Below are 21,183 nucleotides of genomic sequence, written 5' to 3' on the forward strand. Positions count from 1 at the left end.
GGAAACAAAATAAGAAAAATGAGCTATGAGTGAACAAAAGATACATTTACCTTACTGTGCCCTTTACAATGTTCTTCTGCTCATATCCTCAGAAAAAGCAGTGCAGGGAATCTAGTTACCAAGAACATCACTAAGACAAAATCCCTGAAATTCTAAATCCCGTGATCATTTAGCGACCTCAACAAGGACAGTAAAGATAAGTTTGATGGCTGCAAGTTACCATTAATGTATGTTTTGTATATATGAGATAATAGATCTATACTGGCCTTAAAAATGCATTCACAAAATGAAGTGTGTAATTCTGTGCCTAAATGATCTATTGTGACACTTGCATATAGAAGTCCTTCATTAAACGGATGCAGCATCTTACAATGCATGCTGCCCATTGATGCCAGTTCATGAGATCTTTCTTTAATGGCAATTCTGTAAGAGAAGTGACGAGCTTTCAAATAGTTGTCAAATTTAACAGTCAGACTGACATTGACAAGCATTAGACTTTCATGTAGGAAACATTTGTGCCTAATTCCTCTAGTAGATGGGACTGCATGAGTAAGAGGCAAAATGAATCCTGGGAATCACATTTCACATTTATTTATTTATTTTTATTTAGAGATACAGCACTGAAACAGGCCCTTCGGCCCACCAAGTCTGTGCCGACCAGCAACCACCCATTTATACTAACCCTACAGTAATCCCATATTCCCTATCACCTACCTACACTAGGGGCAATTTACAACGGCCAATTTACCTATCACCTGCAAGTTTTTGGATGTGGGAGGAAACCGGAGCACCCGGCGAAAACCCACACAGACACAGGGAGAACTTGCAAACTCCGCACAGGCAGTACCCAGAATCGAACCCAGGTCCCCGGAGCTGTGAGGCTGCGGTGCTAACCGCCGCACCACTGTGCCACCCATTGTTCTGTCCTTGACTATTGTGATTTAGGTGCTCCTCCTGGTTTGGAGTGTCTCAGTCATTTCCCTGATGCAGCATTGCACAGCAAACTGCGACGTTGCCAATGTCACCTGCTGCAGACTCCATGCAGTAAATGTTGAGGGCCACGGGGTCTTTGATAGCTGCAGGCAGTGCTGTCCATGCCCTGGTTTGAGGCTCCAGTTCTGGTTGTAGCAAGTGATGTAGCTCAGTGACAGCCTCCTTGGTGAAATACAGACAACTCAAAGATTGCTCCTTAGTGAAACTGAGATTGAGAAGTGATCCCTGAAGACACACTGTGGGAAAGGCTGGCTTCCTGTGAAGTGCCCTCCTCCTCTTCCCTCTTCTCCCAGCCGTTCCTGCAAACTCCTATCTTTTTATCTCAGTCTTCCAATTTTTGCCTTTTTTCTTTCGTTTTATCCCTCCCAACCAAATCTCTACTTAAGAGTGCTTTGAAGAATGAATTGAAGTGGTTCCTTCAATGCCAGCTAATGAAGTTAATCATATTTTTTTAAAATAATAAACATCTGATGACTAAATTCTGCATAATTTATTGAGGGAGCTAAGAGCCAAATTGGACTTGAGGAATCACAAGCCCACAGATCTTAATATTGACATTTTAGTTGAGCAAACAAGTTATTTGTAGAATAATCCACAGGAAACATGTCATGGCTGTTCAATACATAAACTTAATAGAATGTACATAACTTGAATACAGTTCCTCAGGATGAGGAAAGAAACTCTAGTTTCTGTTGGCAGTGTGTGCAAGCTATTTCTATAATACTACACTCAGTTTACAAAGCAGCCTTCACTTTGTTTATTGGGTCAACGTTATGCTTACCTGTGAGTCCTTCTCCAACTATTCATAGCAGCACACAGCATTAGCTATGCATCTCACAGCTGCTTTTCAGTGCTAATGGCAAGTTCAATACTCACGTACAAAATGGTCCTAGGGGAAAAAAAACTGGCAGACAACTTCAACGTGAACATGGTAAGGACACTTCCATGAGGCAGCTTACTGTGAAGGAATCTTCATCAGCTTACAACACATGTTACCATAACTTATTGCTGGTAACCATCATTATGCTCATCACTGCTTGTTCTGAAATGAAGGTTTCTTTTAATTAAATACTGCCCAATTCAGAAGGACTTGCATATAAGGATCATTATTATAGAGCACTTCTATTGCACTATAATCATCTTGTGCATATGAAAACTGTACTGCATCCTATCTACTTTATTCTGGCACTTGTATATATGAAAAATAAAAATGCATGTTATAAAAACATGGTCAAAATGTTCTACAACACTACAATTTTAATTCCAGACCTTTTATATGCCAAACAACCTTAACATGTGTCACCAAACTGCCTATTCTTAAACTATAGCACAGTATTTTTTATTGTGGAACAATGAACTTTATTAAACAATAAAAAATATACACCAGGGAAAATATTTTGTTTATTTTTTTATATTTTCAAAATGTGTTCTTTTCAGTTTGTCAAACCCATGTTTCAAAATATTAAAAGGGCACTTTGCTGCTACAGTAAAATTGTGGAACAATTGTAGCTGGAGAAATGAAAATCTGATTTTTTTTTTCTTTATTTTACATACAAGTGTTTTACTATGGGAATGGAAATTAATTGGTTCTTTCTGACTTGTCTACTCCATACAGTTCTGATAGTTTTTTGAACTGAGGTCCCCAGTTTCCAAGGTAATTATAATCCTGTTCCGAGTGTGTGGTGACTGAATCCAGTGAACTTATCGACCCTGCTATGGATCCATGGCCTTCGTATGCATATGTCTGGAGAGAGTCATAAGGAGGAACACTTAGATCCAGGTCAGCTTCCTGCAGTTTTTGCGTAATACACTCATGAATATCAGGGCCGTTTGGCGCTGAGGGGGGTCTGTGCCTGGGCATAGGTTGTACATCAGGTCTGATGTCTCGCCGATATCGCACTTCCTCAGCGACTGCGGGGTTTCTCAGTGCCGTGATGTCGAATGCCTCTGTGTCCTCTTCTCCTCCTCCTTCATCATCATACGTCACCACATTCTCTCTGATGTCTTCCTCCGAAATAATGAGAGGTTCTTTTTTACCCCGCTTCAGGGTGATGAACAGAACGATGATAGCTGCAGAATCAAGACAATTGATGCAGTGAGTTTTCAGGGAAAAATTACTTGGGCATTCATTCCTACTGCTGATCATTTTAATGAAATGTTGGTCTGAGATATTCGCACTGATGTTTTTTGCTAAAATTACCAACAGAAAGAGAAATTTGACCCCTTCTCTCCCCTCGTCCCTCATCTGCTTTCTAGAATAACAAGATAACGCTGCAAAGGGAAAATTGAAGATTACCAGCAATTATATTGAACGTGAATTTCAAGTATTGGTGAATGTATTTCAACTTTGGGAACATTTGATCAGATCTGAGAGATTCTGAGAGACTGGATAAACTGCCACTTAGAAAGGCACAGGTTAATCAAGGATAGTCAGCATGGATTTGTTAAGAGAAGATCTTGTTTGACCAACTTGATTGAATTTTTTGAAGAAGTAACAAGGAAGATAGCGCAGTTGATGTAGTCTACATGGATTTTAGCAAGGCTTTTGACAAGGTTCCACATGGCAGACTGGTTAAAAAAATAGAATCCCATGGGGTCCAGGGAAATGCAGCAAGGTGGATACAAAATTGGCTCAGTGGCAGGAAACAAAGGGTAATTGTTGAGGGGTGCTTTAGCAACTGGAGGGCCGTTTCCAGTGGCGTTCCACAGGGCTCAATACTGGGACCCCTGCTTTTTGTGGTATATATTAACTATTTGGGGGTGATCAAGAAGTTTGCAGATGACAACAAGATTGGCCATGTTGTAGATAGCGAGGAGGATAGTCGCAGGCTGCAGGAAGGTATTGATGGTCTGTCAGATGGGCAGAAAAGTGGCAAATGGAATTCAACCTGGAGAAGTGTGAGGTGATGTATTTGGGGAGGTCAAACAAGGCAAAGGAATACATGATTAATGGGAAAATACTGAAAAGTATAGAGGAAGGGAGGGACAGAGTGAATGTCCACAGATCCCCGAGAGAAGCAGAACAGGTCAATAAGGTGGTTAAATGGACAAACGGAATCCTTTCCTTTATTAGCCGAGGTATAGAATATAAGAGCAGGGAGGATATGCTGGAACTGTATAACTCATTGGTTAGGGCACAACTTGAGTACTGTGTGCAGTTCTGGTCACCTCATTACAGAAAGGATGTAATTACACTAGAGAGGGTACAAAGTAGATTTACGAGGATGTTGCCAGGACTGGAAAAATGCAGCAATGAGGAAAGATTGGATCGGCTGGGGTTGTTCTCCATGGAACAGAGAAGGCTGAGGGGAGATCTGATTGAAATGTGCAAAATTTTGAGGGGCCTGGATAGAGTGGCGGTGAAGGGTCTATTCACCTTAGCAGAGAGGTTAGTGACGAGGGGGCATAGATTTAAAGTGATTGGTAGAAAAATTAGAGGGGAGATGAAGATAAATGTTTTCACCCAGCAGGTGGTGATGGTCTGGAACTCACTGCCTGAAAGGGTAGTTGAGGCAGAAACCCTCAACTCATTCAAAAGGAGTCTGGATATTCACCTCAAGTGCTGTAAGCTGCAGGGCTACGGACCAAATGCTGGAAGGTGGAATTAGAATGGGTGGATCGTTTCTCGGCCGGCACAGACACGATGGGCCAAGTGGCCTTTTTCTGTGCCATAAACTTTCTATGATTCTATCTAGATGAGGAAGCAAAGCGACTGTCATTTTAAGACAAAATTTCCAATGGATGCTTCTCAGCAAAAGCAGGGCATGGAAACAAGTCAATTCCTGACTTAAGGAATTTGGTGTATGCACTCACACTAACATTTGCGGTCTTGTGTTCAAAGCAGTTTGCTGCTTCTCAGTACTACAGTTAATCCACTGCATTCAGGATCTAGTGAGATTAATTTTAAATTGTTCATGAGGAGTTTGACTAAAGTATGACATTAAAAAATAGACTGAGATGAATTAGGGAGCTGCATTAAGTCCTGATTGATTTTATGTCCAATATGTGAAGAAGTGGCTCTCTCTATATACTCTCTCAATCTTCTCTTCAAGTTTCACTGCCTCTTAGTGGCTGAATCACTTTTGTCTTAATTTTTTCCTGTCACAATGGGCTGGATATCAGTTCGGAGGTGGGGAGGGAGTGGGGTGTGGAACTGCTTTGAGGTCAGGAAGCCAGAGAATGGGTTTAATGGCAGGACTTGTTGAGCACTTTTTATCTGAGTTTCCCAGCAGTCAGATTGAGAGGCTGCTGGGCTGTTGGACGAGTAGGACTTTGGCACCAGGCCACAGCCAGGGGGAACGGCAAGGAGGGAAGAAACCTCTGAGTGGAGAGAGATCCGAATTGTCAGAGGGGAGAGGTCAGAGGGAGATTGGAATGGTTGTTGAGGGGTCAAATTGGAAGGGTTGGAGGGGGATCAGAAGCATCAGGGGGGTGGGGGGGTGTCAGATCGGGGGTGGGTAAAACAGCCTCTCTTTAACTGGCGGGCTTCCTGAGGCCCGGAAAACTCGGTTGGCCAGGGCTAAATTTAAGATGGGGTATAAATCTGAGGCACACAGCCTCATTATAATATTTAAATTGTCAACCCACCTCCTGGGAGTGGATTGGTTGCTCACACCACAACCATCCTGCCTCTGTTAAAACCAGAATGGGGTAGGTTGACGTTGTGATTCAGAGTTTTAGCATTTTAACAAAACACTTAACCCAAATATGTTAATTTTTGGGGATTAAAATTCTCCCCAGTAGATTTGAAAAACAGAACAGTAGTGGGTTTTAATAGAAACATACCAGAGATGAAAGGGTCTGTGAATCATATTAACTTCAAACAGAAAATTTATGCCACTCCATATTGCATTTTCCAACAAGCCAATTTCTTTCATGTAACTCGTGTGCAAAAAGGATAATTAATTTGATTGATGATGTTTGTGACTGGGAAATCATTTTAAGGTCTGACTTTATTGTCCAATCACCAGTATTTCTCTGTATTCTTGGTCTGGTTTAACAGCCATCACCCTGTTTAAGAATGATGGAGGATGTGCATGCAGTGTTGTAGTGTTTTGAGATAGTGTTTTGAAATTGCAATTGCATTGTGTATACTTGGGGCAACTGTAGAAAACAGACGCTAGCAAAGGAAAAGTGAAAGTAAAATAGAATAAAGAAAACTCCAATATGTTGAACAGCTTTCTGCTTCTGTCTCTGTCTCCACCTCATACCCTCTACAAAACTCAGGTAAACTTCACGCCAGTTCCGAGAACATCACAATGCGATGAGTATGGAGGCTGGCTGGGTGAAAGGTGAGGTCAAGGGGAACTCTATCATGATTCTAGAGGGAGGGGATGGGGTAAGAGCAGAATTGCATGAAATGGAACACATGGTCAAAGTCCTGTGAACCATGGTGGAGGGAAATCCTCGACTGAGGAAAAAGGAAGACATATTGGAAGCACTAGTATGGAAGATGACTTCATCTGAATAGATATTACAGAAATGTAGAAACAGAGAATGGAGTGCTTCCAGGAAACAGGGTATGAGGAAGTATAGTCAAGGTAGCTGTGGGAGTCAGTGGGCTTATAGTGAATATCCCCAGAAGTTGAGGAAGGGAAGGGAAGTGGCAGAAATGGATAATGTGAAAGTGGGAGAAGGGTAAAAATTGGAAGCAAATTTGATGACATTTTCAAGTTTGGGGTTAGCACAGGAAACGGCACCAATACAGTCATCAATGTACCTGATAAACAGGCGAAGGAAGTGGCCTGAGTAGGAAAGGAACAATGTTGCACATAGCACACAAAAAGACAAGCATAGCTAGGACCCATACAGATTCTTATAACAACAACTTTTATTTCCACCACCTCCAGGGTAATGCCACCACCAAACACATCTTCCCCTCCCTTCCCCTTTCATCCGTCCAAAGGGACAGTTCCCTCTGCGACACCCTGGACCACGCCTCAAACACCTGCAACAACTCCTCCCCTTTCCATGCAAGCACAGGTGATGCCACACCTGCCCTTTAACTTTCTCCCTTCCAAGGTCTGAAATACTCAATCCAGGTGAACCACCGATGTACTTGTACTTCTTAGAAATTAGTATACTGTATTCACTGCTCACGAGGTGGTCTCCTCTACACTGGGGAGACCAAACACAGATTTGATGACAGCTTTGCATCTCCATTCAGTCCACACGCATGAACCTGAGTTACTGGTCACCCATCATTCTAATTCTCCATCCCACTCGGATCTCTCTGTCTTCAGTCTCCTAGACTTTTTCCAATGAAGCTCAATGAAATCTCAAGGATCAGCACCTCATCGTTCGATTAGGTGCTTTACAGCCTTCTAGGTTCATCACTTTCACGTTAAAAACACTGCTCCATTTTTTTGCTGCTATTCCCATTTTCACCTCCTCGTGATCCATTTTTGTCCTTTTACTTGTTCCATTACCATCTCCTTTTGCCTCACACCATCATCTTTTATCATTGAATCACTCCTGCCTTCCACCATATCAGAGACCTTCCCCTTTGTTCTTTCCTCGACTTCTCCTTTTCCTGGTCCTGTTTAAAACCTGTTACATCTCTGTAACTTATTCCAGTTCTGATGAAATCTCATTGACATACTAACATACAAATTAGGAGCAGGAGTAGGCCATTCAGCCCCTCTAGCCTCTCTGTTATTCAATAATATCACGGTTGATCTGTTTGTGTCTTCAATTCCACAATCCCACCTACCCCCAATAACCTTTGATTCCCTTGCATAACAAGAATCTATCTACCTTTTCCCACATTATACACCATCTGCCAGATTTTTGCCCACTCACTCACTCTATCTATATCGGTCTGCAACCTTATTATGTCCTCTTCACAACATATTATCTTTGTGTCATCTGCAAATTTAGCTACCATGCCATCCCTCCCCTCATCTAAGTCATTGATATAAATTGTAAAAAGTTGAGGCCCCAGCACAGACCCCTGATTACCAATCAGAAAAGGACTCATTTATGCATACTCTCTGATTTCTGCCAGCCAGCCAATCTTCTATCCATGCTAATATGTTACCCGCTACACCATGAGCTCCTACTTTGCTCAATAACCTTGTCTGTGGCATCTTGTCAAATGTCTTCTGGAAATCCAGGTACAGTACATCAACGGGTTCCCCTTTATCCACAGCACATGTTATTCCTTCAATGAACTCCAATAAATTGGTTAAACATGATTTCCCTTTCACAAAACCATGCTGTCTATTCCTGATTACCTTGTGTTTTTCTAAGTGCCCAGCTGTAGTCTCCTTAATGATCAATTCAAACAACTTCCCCAAGGCAGACTTCAAGCTAACTGGCCTATAGTTACCTGTTTTCTGCCTCCCCCACCTTCTTGAATAGAGAGGTTATATTTGCTACTTTCCAGTCTTACGGAACCTTTCCAGAATCTAGCGAATTTTGAAAAATTAACATCAATGCATCTACTACCTCATTAGCCACCTCTTTTAAGACACTAGGTTGAAGCCCATCAGGACCTGGAGACTTGTCAGCCTGCAGCTCCATCAGTTTTCTCAGTACTGTTTATCTGGTGATAGTTATTTCACCAAGTTCCTCTCTTCCTTCCACCTCCTGATTTACAGATATTACTGGAATGTTTTTTGTATCTTCTACAGTGAAGACAGAAGCAAAATATTTGTTCATTTCATCTGCCATTTCCTTATTATTTACTATTAGCTCCCCATTCTCACTCTCTAGAGGACCAACACTCAATTTCCTTAGCCTTTTCCTTTTTAAATACCTGTAGAAACTCTTGCTATCCATTTTTTACATTTCTAGCTAGCTTCCTCTCAACCTCTAATTTCTTTCTCCTAATTAACTTTTTAGTCATTCTCTGCTGTTCTTTATATTATAACCAATCATCTGACCTGCCACTCATCTTTGTGCAATTATATGTTTTTTTCCTTAAGTTTGATACTTTCCTTAACTTCTTTAATTAAGGATGGCTGGTGGGTCCTCCCCTTAGAATTTAATATACTTATTCTTAGTATTCTGAAATATCCCTTTGAATGTCTGCCACTGCTTTTCTATTGATCTATCTCCTAGCCTAGTAACCCAGTTCACTTCAGTTAGCTCAGCTTTCATGTCCGCATAGTTGTCCTTATTTAAGTTTAAAATACTAGTCTTAGACTCACTCTTCTCTCTTTCAAACTGGATGTAAAATTCAATCATGTTGTGGTCGCTGCTACCTAGAGGTCATTAATTAATCCTGTCACATTTCACAATACCAAGTCTAATATAACCTGCTCTCTGGTTGGTTCCAGAATGTGCTGCTCTAAGAAACTATCTTGAAAGCATTCTGTGAACTCCTCATCCGGGCTATTATTGCCAATCTGATTTATCCAGTTTATATGTAGATTAAAATCACGCATGATTATTGCTGTCCCTTTATCACAAGCGCCCGCTGTTTCTTCTTGTATACTTCAACCTACACTGTGATTACTGTTGGGTGGCCACTGCCACTACTGACTTCTTTCCCCTACTATTCCACATCTCCACCCAAACCGATTCTACATCCTGATCTCCTGAACCAATGCCATCCTTGATTAACAGTGCTACCTTCCACCTTTACCTTGCCTCCAATTCTTCTTGAATGTCATATACCGCTCAATATTCAGGTCCCAATCCTTGTCATCTTGCAGCCACTTCTCTGAAATGGCTACCAGATCATATTTATTTACTGCAATGTGTGCTTTCAGTTCATCTACTTTGTTATGAATGCTACGTGAATTCAGATATAGAGCCTTTAGTATTGTCTTATTATCTTTGTGACATTTAGTCTTGATTGTTGGTGTGTTCATAGGTTTTTTCTCTCTGTCCCTTCCTGCCATTCACTGACCTTCATTTCCCATATTACTATTCTGCTCTCCTGCCTTGACTCTACCCCTTGATTTGTTAACTTTTACCAAGCTTGATCTGTCTCCCCCCTTGTTTAGTTTAAAACACGATAATTCTGTTTCTCTCTCCACAGATGCTGCCTGACCTCCTGAGGATTTCCAGCATTTTGTGTTTTTATTTCAGATTTCCAGCATCTGCAGTATTTTGATTTTGTCTTAGTGCGGCAATATAGAGGTGTGTGTTAATTGTGTTTAATCATATGCAGGTGGAGGGTAGTAATTAGGGTCTTACTTGAATATATATAAGGAGACACTTACTGAAACTGGGTGAAGGTTTGACTGAGGAGCTGCATGTTTGTAATCTTTCTACTTTGTAAAATAGATGCAAGACTGAATAAAGATTGGCTCCAGCATAATGCTTCAATTACAAGTTTTCTGGAATATAACAGTGTATTTTTAAAAATTTTAAATGCTGGCAAATTGAGACTAGTTGAGATATTATACAAGTGGAATATAGACAGAAAGTGAAATACATTTTTTTAAATGCTGTATTATTAAGTGAATTATAACATTGACAGATATGACAAGAAGAATCTCCTGTAAGTATAACAGTAATGTGGAACAGACACTAGGAAGAAAGAACATGCAATTACTATGGCAATAATTTCTAGGTCTTTGTCATGCAGGCCCCCACCTGCCAAGAATGAGGCACATTAACTTTGTCATATGAACATTGATTTTTAACTGTTGCTGGAGTGAGGAAATGTCTTGTTGAATAGATCAGCTGTGGCTGGAAAAATATTTGATACTAACAGACAGTGCTTGTGCAGACAAATTCAACCCACAATGGATGTTGATCACCGGACAGTGAGGGGGTGGGGAAGCGCATTCCAGGGCCTGCTGGGGTGGTGCAATCCACAAGGGCCAAGACTGGTTGGACCAGCTGATCACATGACTAACTGGCTGTTCCAGAGTTTTTTGAACTAGCCACAGGGAGTTTGAACTTAGAGTGTGGCTGTTTGCTCCTGGACTGAAAAGACCTCTCCTGGCTGGCTCGCCACAGCCTCTCCTGTCTGTCTGCTCCCATCTCTTTCTCATGGAACTCCAAATCCACTGAAGACACATGAACCCCAAGAGAGAAAAGCCTCCTACAGCAAACAAAGTTTAAGAAGAATACTGGGCCCCAATGAAAAGCAAGATCTACCGACAATCAAGGACTCTACAGTGAGCTTGAAGATCTGTAACAAAAACCCTCTTCAGATATTGCCCCAACCTTTTCTACTTTATTTCTTCTGCTCTGTTCTGTCTCTATCTGCATGTGTGTTTATCATGTATGCATGCTAGCGTGGGTGCATCATGTATCCGTAGGCGTTAACTGAATTAGAGTTTAATAGATTTATGGAAGAAAAGTTGAAATTTAAGAAAACCTGTTTGTGCTGGCTTTTTTGCCTTATAATTGGAAAGTGGTGAACAAGGATTCACCAAGGGGGAGCTAAAAACACGGTGTTTTTAAAAAATTAAACCCTGTTACGCTAAGACCAGGCGAAGGCCAAGAGGGACCCCTAGACACCTTTCTTACCTGGTTGTAACAGTCTTCCTTTTCAGCTTTTGCTGAGGACAGAGATATCAGCCTGAGAATGAGGTGAAAAATTCAAATAACAAGCAGCTGGAAGCTTAGGGTCATAACTGCAGACTTTTAAAACATACACTAAACCATTTTGGAGCTGCGGGCTGATAAGTCCCCGGGTCCTGATGGACTTCATCCTAGGGTGCTAAAAGAAGTGCCTAGTGAGATAGTTGATGTGTTGGTTTTAATTTTCCAAAATTCCCGAGATTCGGGGAAGGTTCCGTCAGGTTGGAAAATAGTGAATGTAACTCCTTTATTCAAAAAGGGAGGGAGACAGAAAGCAGGAAACTACAGGCCAGTTAGCTGATCATCTGTCTTAGGGAAAATGTTAGACGCTATAATTAAAGACATTATAGCGGGGTATTCAGAAAAATTCAAGGTAATCAGGCAGAGTCAACATGGTTTAGTGAAAGGGAAATCATGTTTAACCAATTTATTGGAGTTCTTTGAGGTAGTTACATGTGCTGTGGATAAAGGGGAGCCGGTGGATGTATTGTATTTCGATTTCCAAGGCATTTGATAAGGTGCCATATAAAAGGTTATTGCAGAAAATAAAAGCTCATGGTGTAGAGGGTAACATATTGGCATGGATAGAAGATTGGCTAGTTAACAGGAAACAGAGAGTAGGCATAAATGCATCATTTTCTGGTTGCAGGATGTAATGAGTGGTGTGCCACAGGGATCTGTGCTGGGGCCTCAACTTTTTACAATTTATATAAATGACTTAGATGAAGGGACCGAAGGTATGGTCGCTAAATTTGCTGATGACACAAAGATAGGTAAGAAAGTAACTTGTGAAGAGGACATAAGGGGGCTACAAAGGGATATAGATAGGTTAAGTGAGTGGGCAAAGACCTGGCAAATGGAGTATAATGTGGGAAACTGTGAAATTGTCCATTTTGGCAGGAAGAATAAAAAAGCAGCATATTGTCTAAATGGTGAGAGATTGCAGAGCTCTGAGACGCAGAGGGATCTGGGTGTCCTAGTGCATAAATTGCAAAAGGTTAGTATGCAGGTATAGCATGTAATTAGGAAAGCTAATAAAATTATATTGTTTTTCGCGAGGGGAATTGACAAATGTAGGGAGGTTATACTTCAGCTATATAGAGCATTGGTGAGACCACATCTGGAGTACTGTGTACGGTACTGGTCTCCTTATTTAAGGAAGGATGTAAATGCGTGGGAGGCAGTACAGAGAAAGTTTACTAGACTAATACCTGGAATGGGCAGGCTGTCTTACAAGGAAAGATTGGACAGGCTAGGCTTGTATCATCTGGAATTTAGAACAGTAAGAGGCGACTTGATTGAAACATATAAGATCCTGAAGGGTCTTGACAGGGTGGATGTGGAAAGGATGTTTCCCCTTGTGGGAGAATCTAGAACTAGGGATCACTGTTTAAAAATAAGGGGTCGCCCATTTAAGACAGAGGTGAGGAGAAATCCTTTCTCTCAGAGGGTTGTGAGTCTTTGGAATTCTCTTCCTCAAAAGACAGTGGAAGCAGAATCTTTGAATATTTTTAAGGCAGAGGTAGATAGATTCTTGATAAGCAAGGGGGTGAAAGGTTATCGGGGGTAGGTGGAAATGTGGAGTAATCAATTCAGCCATTAATTTATTGATTGGCGGAGCAGGCTCGAGGGGCCTACTCCTGCTCCTAATTCGTATGTTCATATTTTCTGGTTATATTGGGATATAATAGTCAGCTTCTCAGTAAATTTAAAATATTACATTCAAAAGCTTTGAAAATGTACCTGATAGTGTCCTTATGTTCAAAAGAACCAATTTAATTTTTGGAGCCTCCTCAAAGGCCTTTAAATGAGTGCAATTAGCATAAACTCGCCATAGTGATTAATTAACCCTTGGAGCATGGTCAGGTTTGTGGACCTGCTTCTAAATGTGATGGTTTTTAAACTAATGTCAAAGATCACAGAAACTTAACTTGTCCCGAACATAAAATTTTGTGATTCAAATTTGCATTGGTTACGCTCATTTAAGAGGAATTGCAGTGAAAAGGCCAGCACATTTAGGCAGAAATGCTGTCCCATTGTGCATTATTTTAATGAGGAATAAAATATCACTTTGTTTAACCCCATTGAGAAATTGTTTTCCATTCAGGCATATTTCAATGCAGGTAGCAACCCAATTTAAGTTTACATCTTCCCATTTTATTCAATTTGATGAATATTTTTGATATTTTTATTTATGCTAGTAATGAGGTAACATTTGTCAGATTACTGTTGATTTATCTAATTCAGTAATAAAGTAATATTATTATAAAGCAATTATAAAAGAACTGTATTAAAACTCCATTATTACCAGCATTAGGATTGCCTTGGGAAAATCTACCCTATTGGATGATGTCTCTCAGGCATACAGAGTTCATTCAAAGAATGAGTATGTTGTTGAAGATCTATGTTGCCATTCAACGTCCAAATTATTTCCCAGTAACCAGTTACAACTTATTACTCAACAAACCATTGATTCATGAAGCATTCAGTGTGGATAACTCCGTGCATCAGTAACACAGAATGGACGAGCAATCTGCATACCTTCCCAAAGATCACATTAGTTCAAAACTCAACTAGAACCTCTCATGAAGTTTGGGGTAAATACATTTTAAAAGATTGTAACTGATAGCCTGCAGTCACATCAAGTCAATAATCTAATTTCAGGATTTAAATGAGTTATATATCAAATAAGCCCTTCTATCACCTTACTGCATTCTAATTACTCCTAAGTGTCCATTAATTTCATTTACATTAAACACTCCTCTTATTAGAATGCTCATGAATGAGTTCCATAATGCAAGTTTCTGATACCTTGTCTACTTAAATTAGTTATTTGTTGAAATAAAGAATATTTTGAAATGAAAATGAAATGATTTCTTTTTTTTCATTTTCATTTCCTTTCAAAAGGGGAAAAGAAATCAAACCACATAAATATATGGACAAAGAGAAACATAAATTATTAATTTGGCTGTATATGTAGATTTCCCAAAGTACACCTTTCCCGTGATCGGCTCTTATGTCCTGTGCTGTGAGCATATTTAACAATGATAATCTTATCCCGACACAGATAGCTGAGATGTATCGGTTTTTCCTCTCATACTCGTATCTAACATTATTGTGAATCCTTTTCTGATGTTCTGATGATTCAACATGTAATTTTCTACCAGGAACCAGGCCATTGATCATAAGCAATCACTGTACTTATCTTGTATGATCAGGCTATTGGAGTCGAATAGCCATTAATTATTATTTGAATGCAAGGGCTGGTGACTACCATTTTCTGCAGAGGAAATTCTTGTCTTTATGGGTAGTCCAGAAATAAATCTGATTAGATAAGACACTGTACAGATTGGCTAACTACTGAATGAGCAGCAGTAAAACAGCATATTATTTCAAACACCTGCTAGTGATAGTACAGATACAGCTTTCAATTATGTAAATAGTGAGCAAGGGATAAAGGACATCTGTTTAAAACAATAAAAAATACTTTATACATGCTGTTCATTGTGTAATGTTCATCATGTGCTCCCAGCTAATATCAGCTTTGACATTTTTTCTGTCAATCATATGGCTGACTGCTTCTAAAAGTACATTGCATGATTACAATATAGATCAGAAATGAGTATTTACATTGATTAAGACTTAGAATGCTAACACTCCAAAATTCCAATCCTCTAAATAGAACTTCAAAATTCACTGAGACTGCTGTGTGGTATTAGAAGCATATACTTTCCCCCAATCGGCACTACGTTACTTAATAGCTGACCTAAATTACATATTCTAAAGCTTCCACAGTTAATGAGGCATCTTGGGGTTAAGTTAAATACTTTCTATGCCCTCTCAGTTATGTAAAAATTTGGCAGGTAGTAATTTGAATCTCTGTGTCAAAAATCATCAGCCAACACTCATTGTCACCAATTTCTTTTGCCTCACCAGACACTGTCACTGGCCGAGGTGAACCCTTTACAATGTTGCTGTCCTGTTTGACCCTGTGTTCAGCTTCTGCTCCTGTATCCTCCCCAGTACAAAGACCAACTACTTCCACCTCCACAACATTGCCCATCTCAACCTCTCCACATTCCTCTCATCCGTTAAGACCTTCCTTTAAAATCCATCCTTTTGACCAAGCCTTTAGTCACCTCTCCTAACACCTTCTTTCTTGGCAATGAACTAACAGGACTGAATCCAGGTGGGTTATCAAAGTAATTTGGATGTTGGTAAACAAAAGGGAAATTATTCTTAGGCACATCATGCCACTGTGATAGGATTGTTCCTGGTGACAATCAAGGTGTCAGCATCAAAAACTGTTTACTCATGAAAATATCTGTAGCTCTGATAAAATGGAAAGACCCCAGCAATGTGAGATAGTTAGAATGGCCAGTCATAGGCAAGAACAGGCAAGCAGTAAGGATTCTTTTCATTCTACGTTGTTAACCAGCTGTTTTAGATTAATTAAAGGAGAGATATGTTGGGGGTGAAATTGATCTTTGACCGTAGCACAGAATGAGTGATAAGGGCCAATAGCTTGGTTCACAACACACACAGTGACAGCAATGATAAAGGAAATCAGATGGAGTATGAACTGAGCCACTGATTCACCATCACTCGCTTTGCACTATTATGAAATGAGCCGCACACCAAAGAGCCATCACGATCTTAAGCGCGGCGGCTCATTTAAATAGCTGGGGCAGCCCGCCATCCCTCCAATCACATTCAGGGGGCGGGCTGTCTGTTGCCAGCAATGGTGTCAGTTGCCTGTGCACAGGCATGGGCACCATTTTTAAAGGGCAGCCAGCTGTGCTGGCATATTTAAATATTTAAGCAGAGATCCCCCAAAACTAAATAAATTTCTTATGCTGCTTTCCCACATTTATATTTTGCACTAGTTTTCTTTCATAATTTGCCTTTGCTCTTTTTATTACTTTTTAGTAACCCTTTGTTGATCTTTAAAAGTTTCCCAATCTTCCAGCCTGCCACTGGCCTTTGCAATATGGTATGCCTTAGTTTTTGTCTTTATGTTATCCTTAACTTCCTTGCTTAGCCCTGGATATTTTTCCCCCTCTTGCAATCTTTCTTCCTCTCTGGAATATATTTTAGTTGGGAGGAATTGAATATCTCCTTAAACATCTGCCACTGCTCAGCAACTGTCCTACCTTTTAGTCTTCCTGCCCAGTCCACTAGGGCCAAATCTGCCCTCATGCCTATATAATTACCTTTGTTTAACTCCAGAACGCTAGTGTAAGACTCCAGTTTCTCACCCTCAAGCTGAATTTGAAATTCTAGCATGCTATGATCACTCTTCCCTAGAGGATCCTTAACTATGAGATCATTCATTAATCTCACCTCATTACACAATACCAAATCTAGAATAGCCTGCTCCCTGATTAGTTCTACAACATATTTCTCCAGAAAACAATCTCTAATACATTCAATGAACTCTCCCTCGAGGCTACCCTTGCCAATTTGATTAATCCAGTCTATATGCATATTAAAATCACCCATGATTATTGCTGTACATTTCTTACCAGCCCCCAGTATTTCCTGGTTTATACTGTGCCCCACTGCAGAACTACTGTTTGGGGAGCTATAGATTACTCCCACCAGGGTCTTCTTTCCCTTGCTATTTCCTATTTCTACCCAGACTGGAGTCTTGATCTCCAGTGCCTATATCATTTCTCACTATAGCACTGATCTCTTCCTTTACTAACAAAGTTACACCACCTCCTTTTCCTTCCTGCCTATCCTTCCGAAATACTGAGTATTCAATTCCCAAACCTGGTTTCCCTGCAACCACGTCTCAGTAATCGCCATTAAATCATACCCATTCATCTCTATTTGCGCTGTTAACTCATTAAATTTATTCCGAATGCTTCGTGCATTCAGATACAAAGCCTTTAAGTTTGTTCTATTATTAAATTTCCCTGCTCTTGTACGATTCCTTGGTGCAATATGACGTTCACACGTTCTGTCCCTTCCTTTTATTTTCTGGTAACAATCAGCCCCATCACTAATCTGCACTCCTACCTTCTCCTTTATCTTTGACTTCCAAATTATCCATGCAACTGAACCTTCCTCACCACCCCCCCCCCATTTAGTTTAAAGCCCTATCTACAGCCCTAGTTATGCAATTTGCCAGGACTCTGGTCCCAGCATGATTCAGGTAGAGCCCGTCCCATAGTGCAGGTGGTGTTGAGGTTCAGTAATACTGAAAAGACTACGCAAGTTAATTGGCTCCTCCTCTGCTAATTAGCTCAAATGATACTTTAAATATATTAGGTTGACATTTCAATATTGAAGGGACTGGGTATTGTAGAGATGCTCTATTTCAGATAAAAAGTTAAACCAGAGCTCTGTCTGCATGTCCTGGTGCTTTTGGTGGATGTAAAGGATTGCGTTTGCCCATTCAGATAAAAGAAGGGAAATCTCCCAGTGTCCTGGCCAACACCACCAAAAACAGGTAACTGCTGTTGGCGACGTCTTGCTGTTTATAACATTGCTGCCACATTTGACCACATAACAGTGACCGCACTTCAAAAGTAATTAGTTGGATGCAAAGTAATCAGGGAGATCCTGAGAGGTGTGATGCTGTCTATATAAATGCAAGTACTTGCTTTAGTGATCAGCATTCACTATAGAATTAAATCCCAGATAAGAAACCAAGCTCATTTTAACACTCCTTAAACACTCATTTCAGATTGGTGCAGCATTAGTACACAAGTAAAAATTATTCCAAAATTAGACCTCTAACCTTTCTTAACCTGGATCTAACAAAAACTTTGGAATGGCTATGTGTTTTATTTGTAAAATGGAACCATTTCACTTGGTTTAAAATAAATCAAATATAAAGAAAGATGCTTCATTGCAGTAACATTTATTTAACATTGCAGAAAAGAAAATAAGCCATGCAAATCCTCAGGGCACCATTTCTGCCTCACTTATCACAGATGACTCTTCCTGGTCTGCCTTTTAGCAAAGAAAGTCCAAACAGATTACAAAGTTTATTAGTTTCATTTTTCTTCTCTATGAGTTTATTGGGAAACTGAAACCACTGTTACTGTATTAAAATAAATTCGCATGGTTTCAAAATGACAGCACATCTCTCCGAAGTGATACATTAGAAAGGCTGCAAGAAGGAGCCTCCAGACAGAGAGTGAGGGATAGTGGGCAGATGCCACTGGGAAGTGTACTGTTGTGGAGGCCTGTTGGATATTTGTGATATTGGGTTGGATTTTATAAGCTCGTTGCCGGAATTGGCAGCGAGCTTCAAAAATGGCGGACGACCTGCGCTGGCCGCACGCTAAAGAGCCACCGTGATGTCATTTAAATAGCCGGGGCTGGCCCCACTCCAATCACGTGGAGGGTGTGAGCTGTCCGTGCCTAGCAATGACGTCAGCTACCTTTGCTCAGGCACTGTTGCTATTTTTAAAGGACAGCCAGCCCTACTGGCAAATTTAAATATTGAAAGAAATATTCAATCAAATTACATAAATACATTTTTTTGCCCCTCTCCGACCCCCCCAATTACAATTAAATTAATTATTTTCCCTTAACCCACAAAAGCGCTTACCTTTACCATCTGGCCTTCCACCCCCAATAAACAGCACAAAGTTTAAACTACAACCCTTCCCACCATCCCCTACACCCATGACCCCGTTTCTGCACCCCCCTCTCTCCACCCCGCACTGATAAACTTACCTCCTTCTCCCTCCTCACCAGTGTGGCGCCTCTGTTCTCTGGACAGGGATCCGAAGGCACGGTATTACTGGCTGCCGCTCTGAAGATCGCGGGCCCATAAGTTCCCAGGTAAGTTCATGTTAATTTATTAATTTTATTCATTTGTATATGCTAATTCAGGTTCCATCGCTCAGCGGCGGGAAGGCCGCCATGGTGCCTCGCCACCACTGGGAGATTCGGGCTGGGCCCTGCCGTTGCCGAGGTCCGTGGTGGGCATCATCCGGGGTCACCTTCATGCCCTCCCCCACCACAGATCCCGAGGTCGAGGGCTCCTTAAAATCCAGCCCATTGTGTGGGAGCTGAATTGTGTTACTCCACAGGTTTTTGAGGAGGTATCAGTTTGTGGTAAATGTACTTTTCTGGGCTAATGAAGCAAAGTTGAACATACCTGGTGATTTGGAGTATTTCACAAATGTATAAAGAGGAGATATTCTGGAAACTCACAGAAACTTTTATACACTGCCCAAAAAAATGGGTCCAGAATTTCCTCAGACTGCTTCCCTTCCGTTACCATGACTATGCCAGAAACGTAGCAGAAATTCCATTACGAACGGGTTTTCTTTTGAGAGGAATGAAAGATAAACTGCAAAAAGAAATGTGCATGGCCAAGGCTGTTAGGAATGTGCTTTCTTTAATGATGACTGGATCTGTCCCCGGAACTACTGGGCAGGGCAACACAAAGAATTTAAAACTCTTAAACTACTTTCAGATGCTATCCTTGGGCTCACTACCCAAAGTAATTCATAAAGACTTGTTTAATTGTATCTTAGCACAAGTCTCGGAAGAACAGCCTGATTGCAGCAGCATGACATTTTCACATTCTCACTCAGTCATTTATTTATTTAGAGATACAGCACTGAAACAAGCCCTTCGGCCCACCGAGTCTGTGCCGACCATCAACCACCCATTTATACTAACCTACACTAATCCCATATTCCTACCATATCCCCACCTGTCCCTATATTCCCCTACCTATACTGGGGGCAATTTATAATGGCCAATTTACCTATCAACCTGCAAGTCTTTGGTGGTGGGAGGAAACCGGAGCACCCGGAGGAAACCCACGCAGACACAGGGAGAACTTGCAAACTCCGCACAGGCAGTACCCAGAATTGAACCCGGGTCCTGGAGCTGTGAGGCTGCGGTGCTAACCACTGCGCCACCATTCTTCTGGCAAATCTGAGAGATGATCAAGTTAACTCTCGTTTTGTGCTGTGAATCCATGGCAACTCAGAACTTGTTTGAGATTTTCTAACCTCATGCCACATAAAGTCACAGGAGAAGAAACTTTCATTTTATTACCTTGGATTGGACTGAAATCCAGTCTCAGTGGGAATAGGATTAGTACATTAATCTACTGCACTGACCAGTCCCAAATATGAAATTATTAAGTGATATTAATTATCGGTTTGCTACCAGGTCCAGGAAAATTATTGTCTCACTTGAAGGCGGATTTCTAAATCTATATTTGAAGCTGTAAATCACTTCTTCACCTTCTTATCCCCTAACATCCATTTTGTTAGGCAGCAACTTCAAAAAAATGGGTTTGATGACTTTTAGGATTTGTTTTTATAGTCAATCGTCAGCCAATCAAAAGCTCAGAAGGATATAGTAACAGATGGAACGAGGGTAAATCTTTAATGAGCTACACATTAAAAATAAAGTAAAGGAAGATTGCTGAGTTTTCATCTTTCCAAATCAGTTGATGTATGCGTGCAAACAGAAATTATAAGAAAGATCGTGAGATTTGACATATTTCTTCACAGAAATATCTCCATTTCCACTTCTCAGTGCAATGGATCACTTGCACCACTGCAACACTGGAGTGAAATTCACCTTGGCCAGCAACACAAAATGAGCAAGAGTAAGTTGATCACTCATTTTATCTTCTGTCCTTCTGAAGGGCTGTAAAACAGGCGGTTAATTGAACGGGACTATTTCACTCAAGGTGAATTCCACCTTCACTAA

The 21,183-nt window shown here is 40.7% G+C and overlaps 1 protein-coding gene across 3 annotated transcripts in view; it reads right to left on the minus strand.

The window, feature by feature from the left end:
* Positions 1-2,538: 2,538 nt before the first annotated feature.
* Positions 2,539-21,183, minus strand: part of LOC137379102 (cadherin-18-like) — a 226,941-nt gene continuing 208,296 nt past the window's right edge. For all 3 annotated transcript variants that reach the window (XM_068049786.1, XM_068049797.1, XM_068049807.1), the window contains one exon: positions 2,539-3,063. In XM_068049786.1, coding sequence (XP_067905887.1) covers positions 2,573-3,063 — 491 coding nt within the window. In that variant the 3' untranslated portion in view covers positions 2,539-2,572. The remainder of the gene's footprint in view (positions 3,064-21,183) is intronic.

This window comes from Heterodontus francisci, chromosome 2 (genome assembly GCF_036365525.1).
Source record: "Heterodontus francisci isolate sHetFra1 chromosome 2, sHetFra1.hap1, whole genome shotgun sequence".
Classification (NCBI taxonomy): domain Eukaryota; kingdom Metazoa; phylum Chordata; class Chondrichthyes; order Heterodontiformes; family Heterodontidae; genus Heterodontus; species Heterodontus francisci.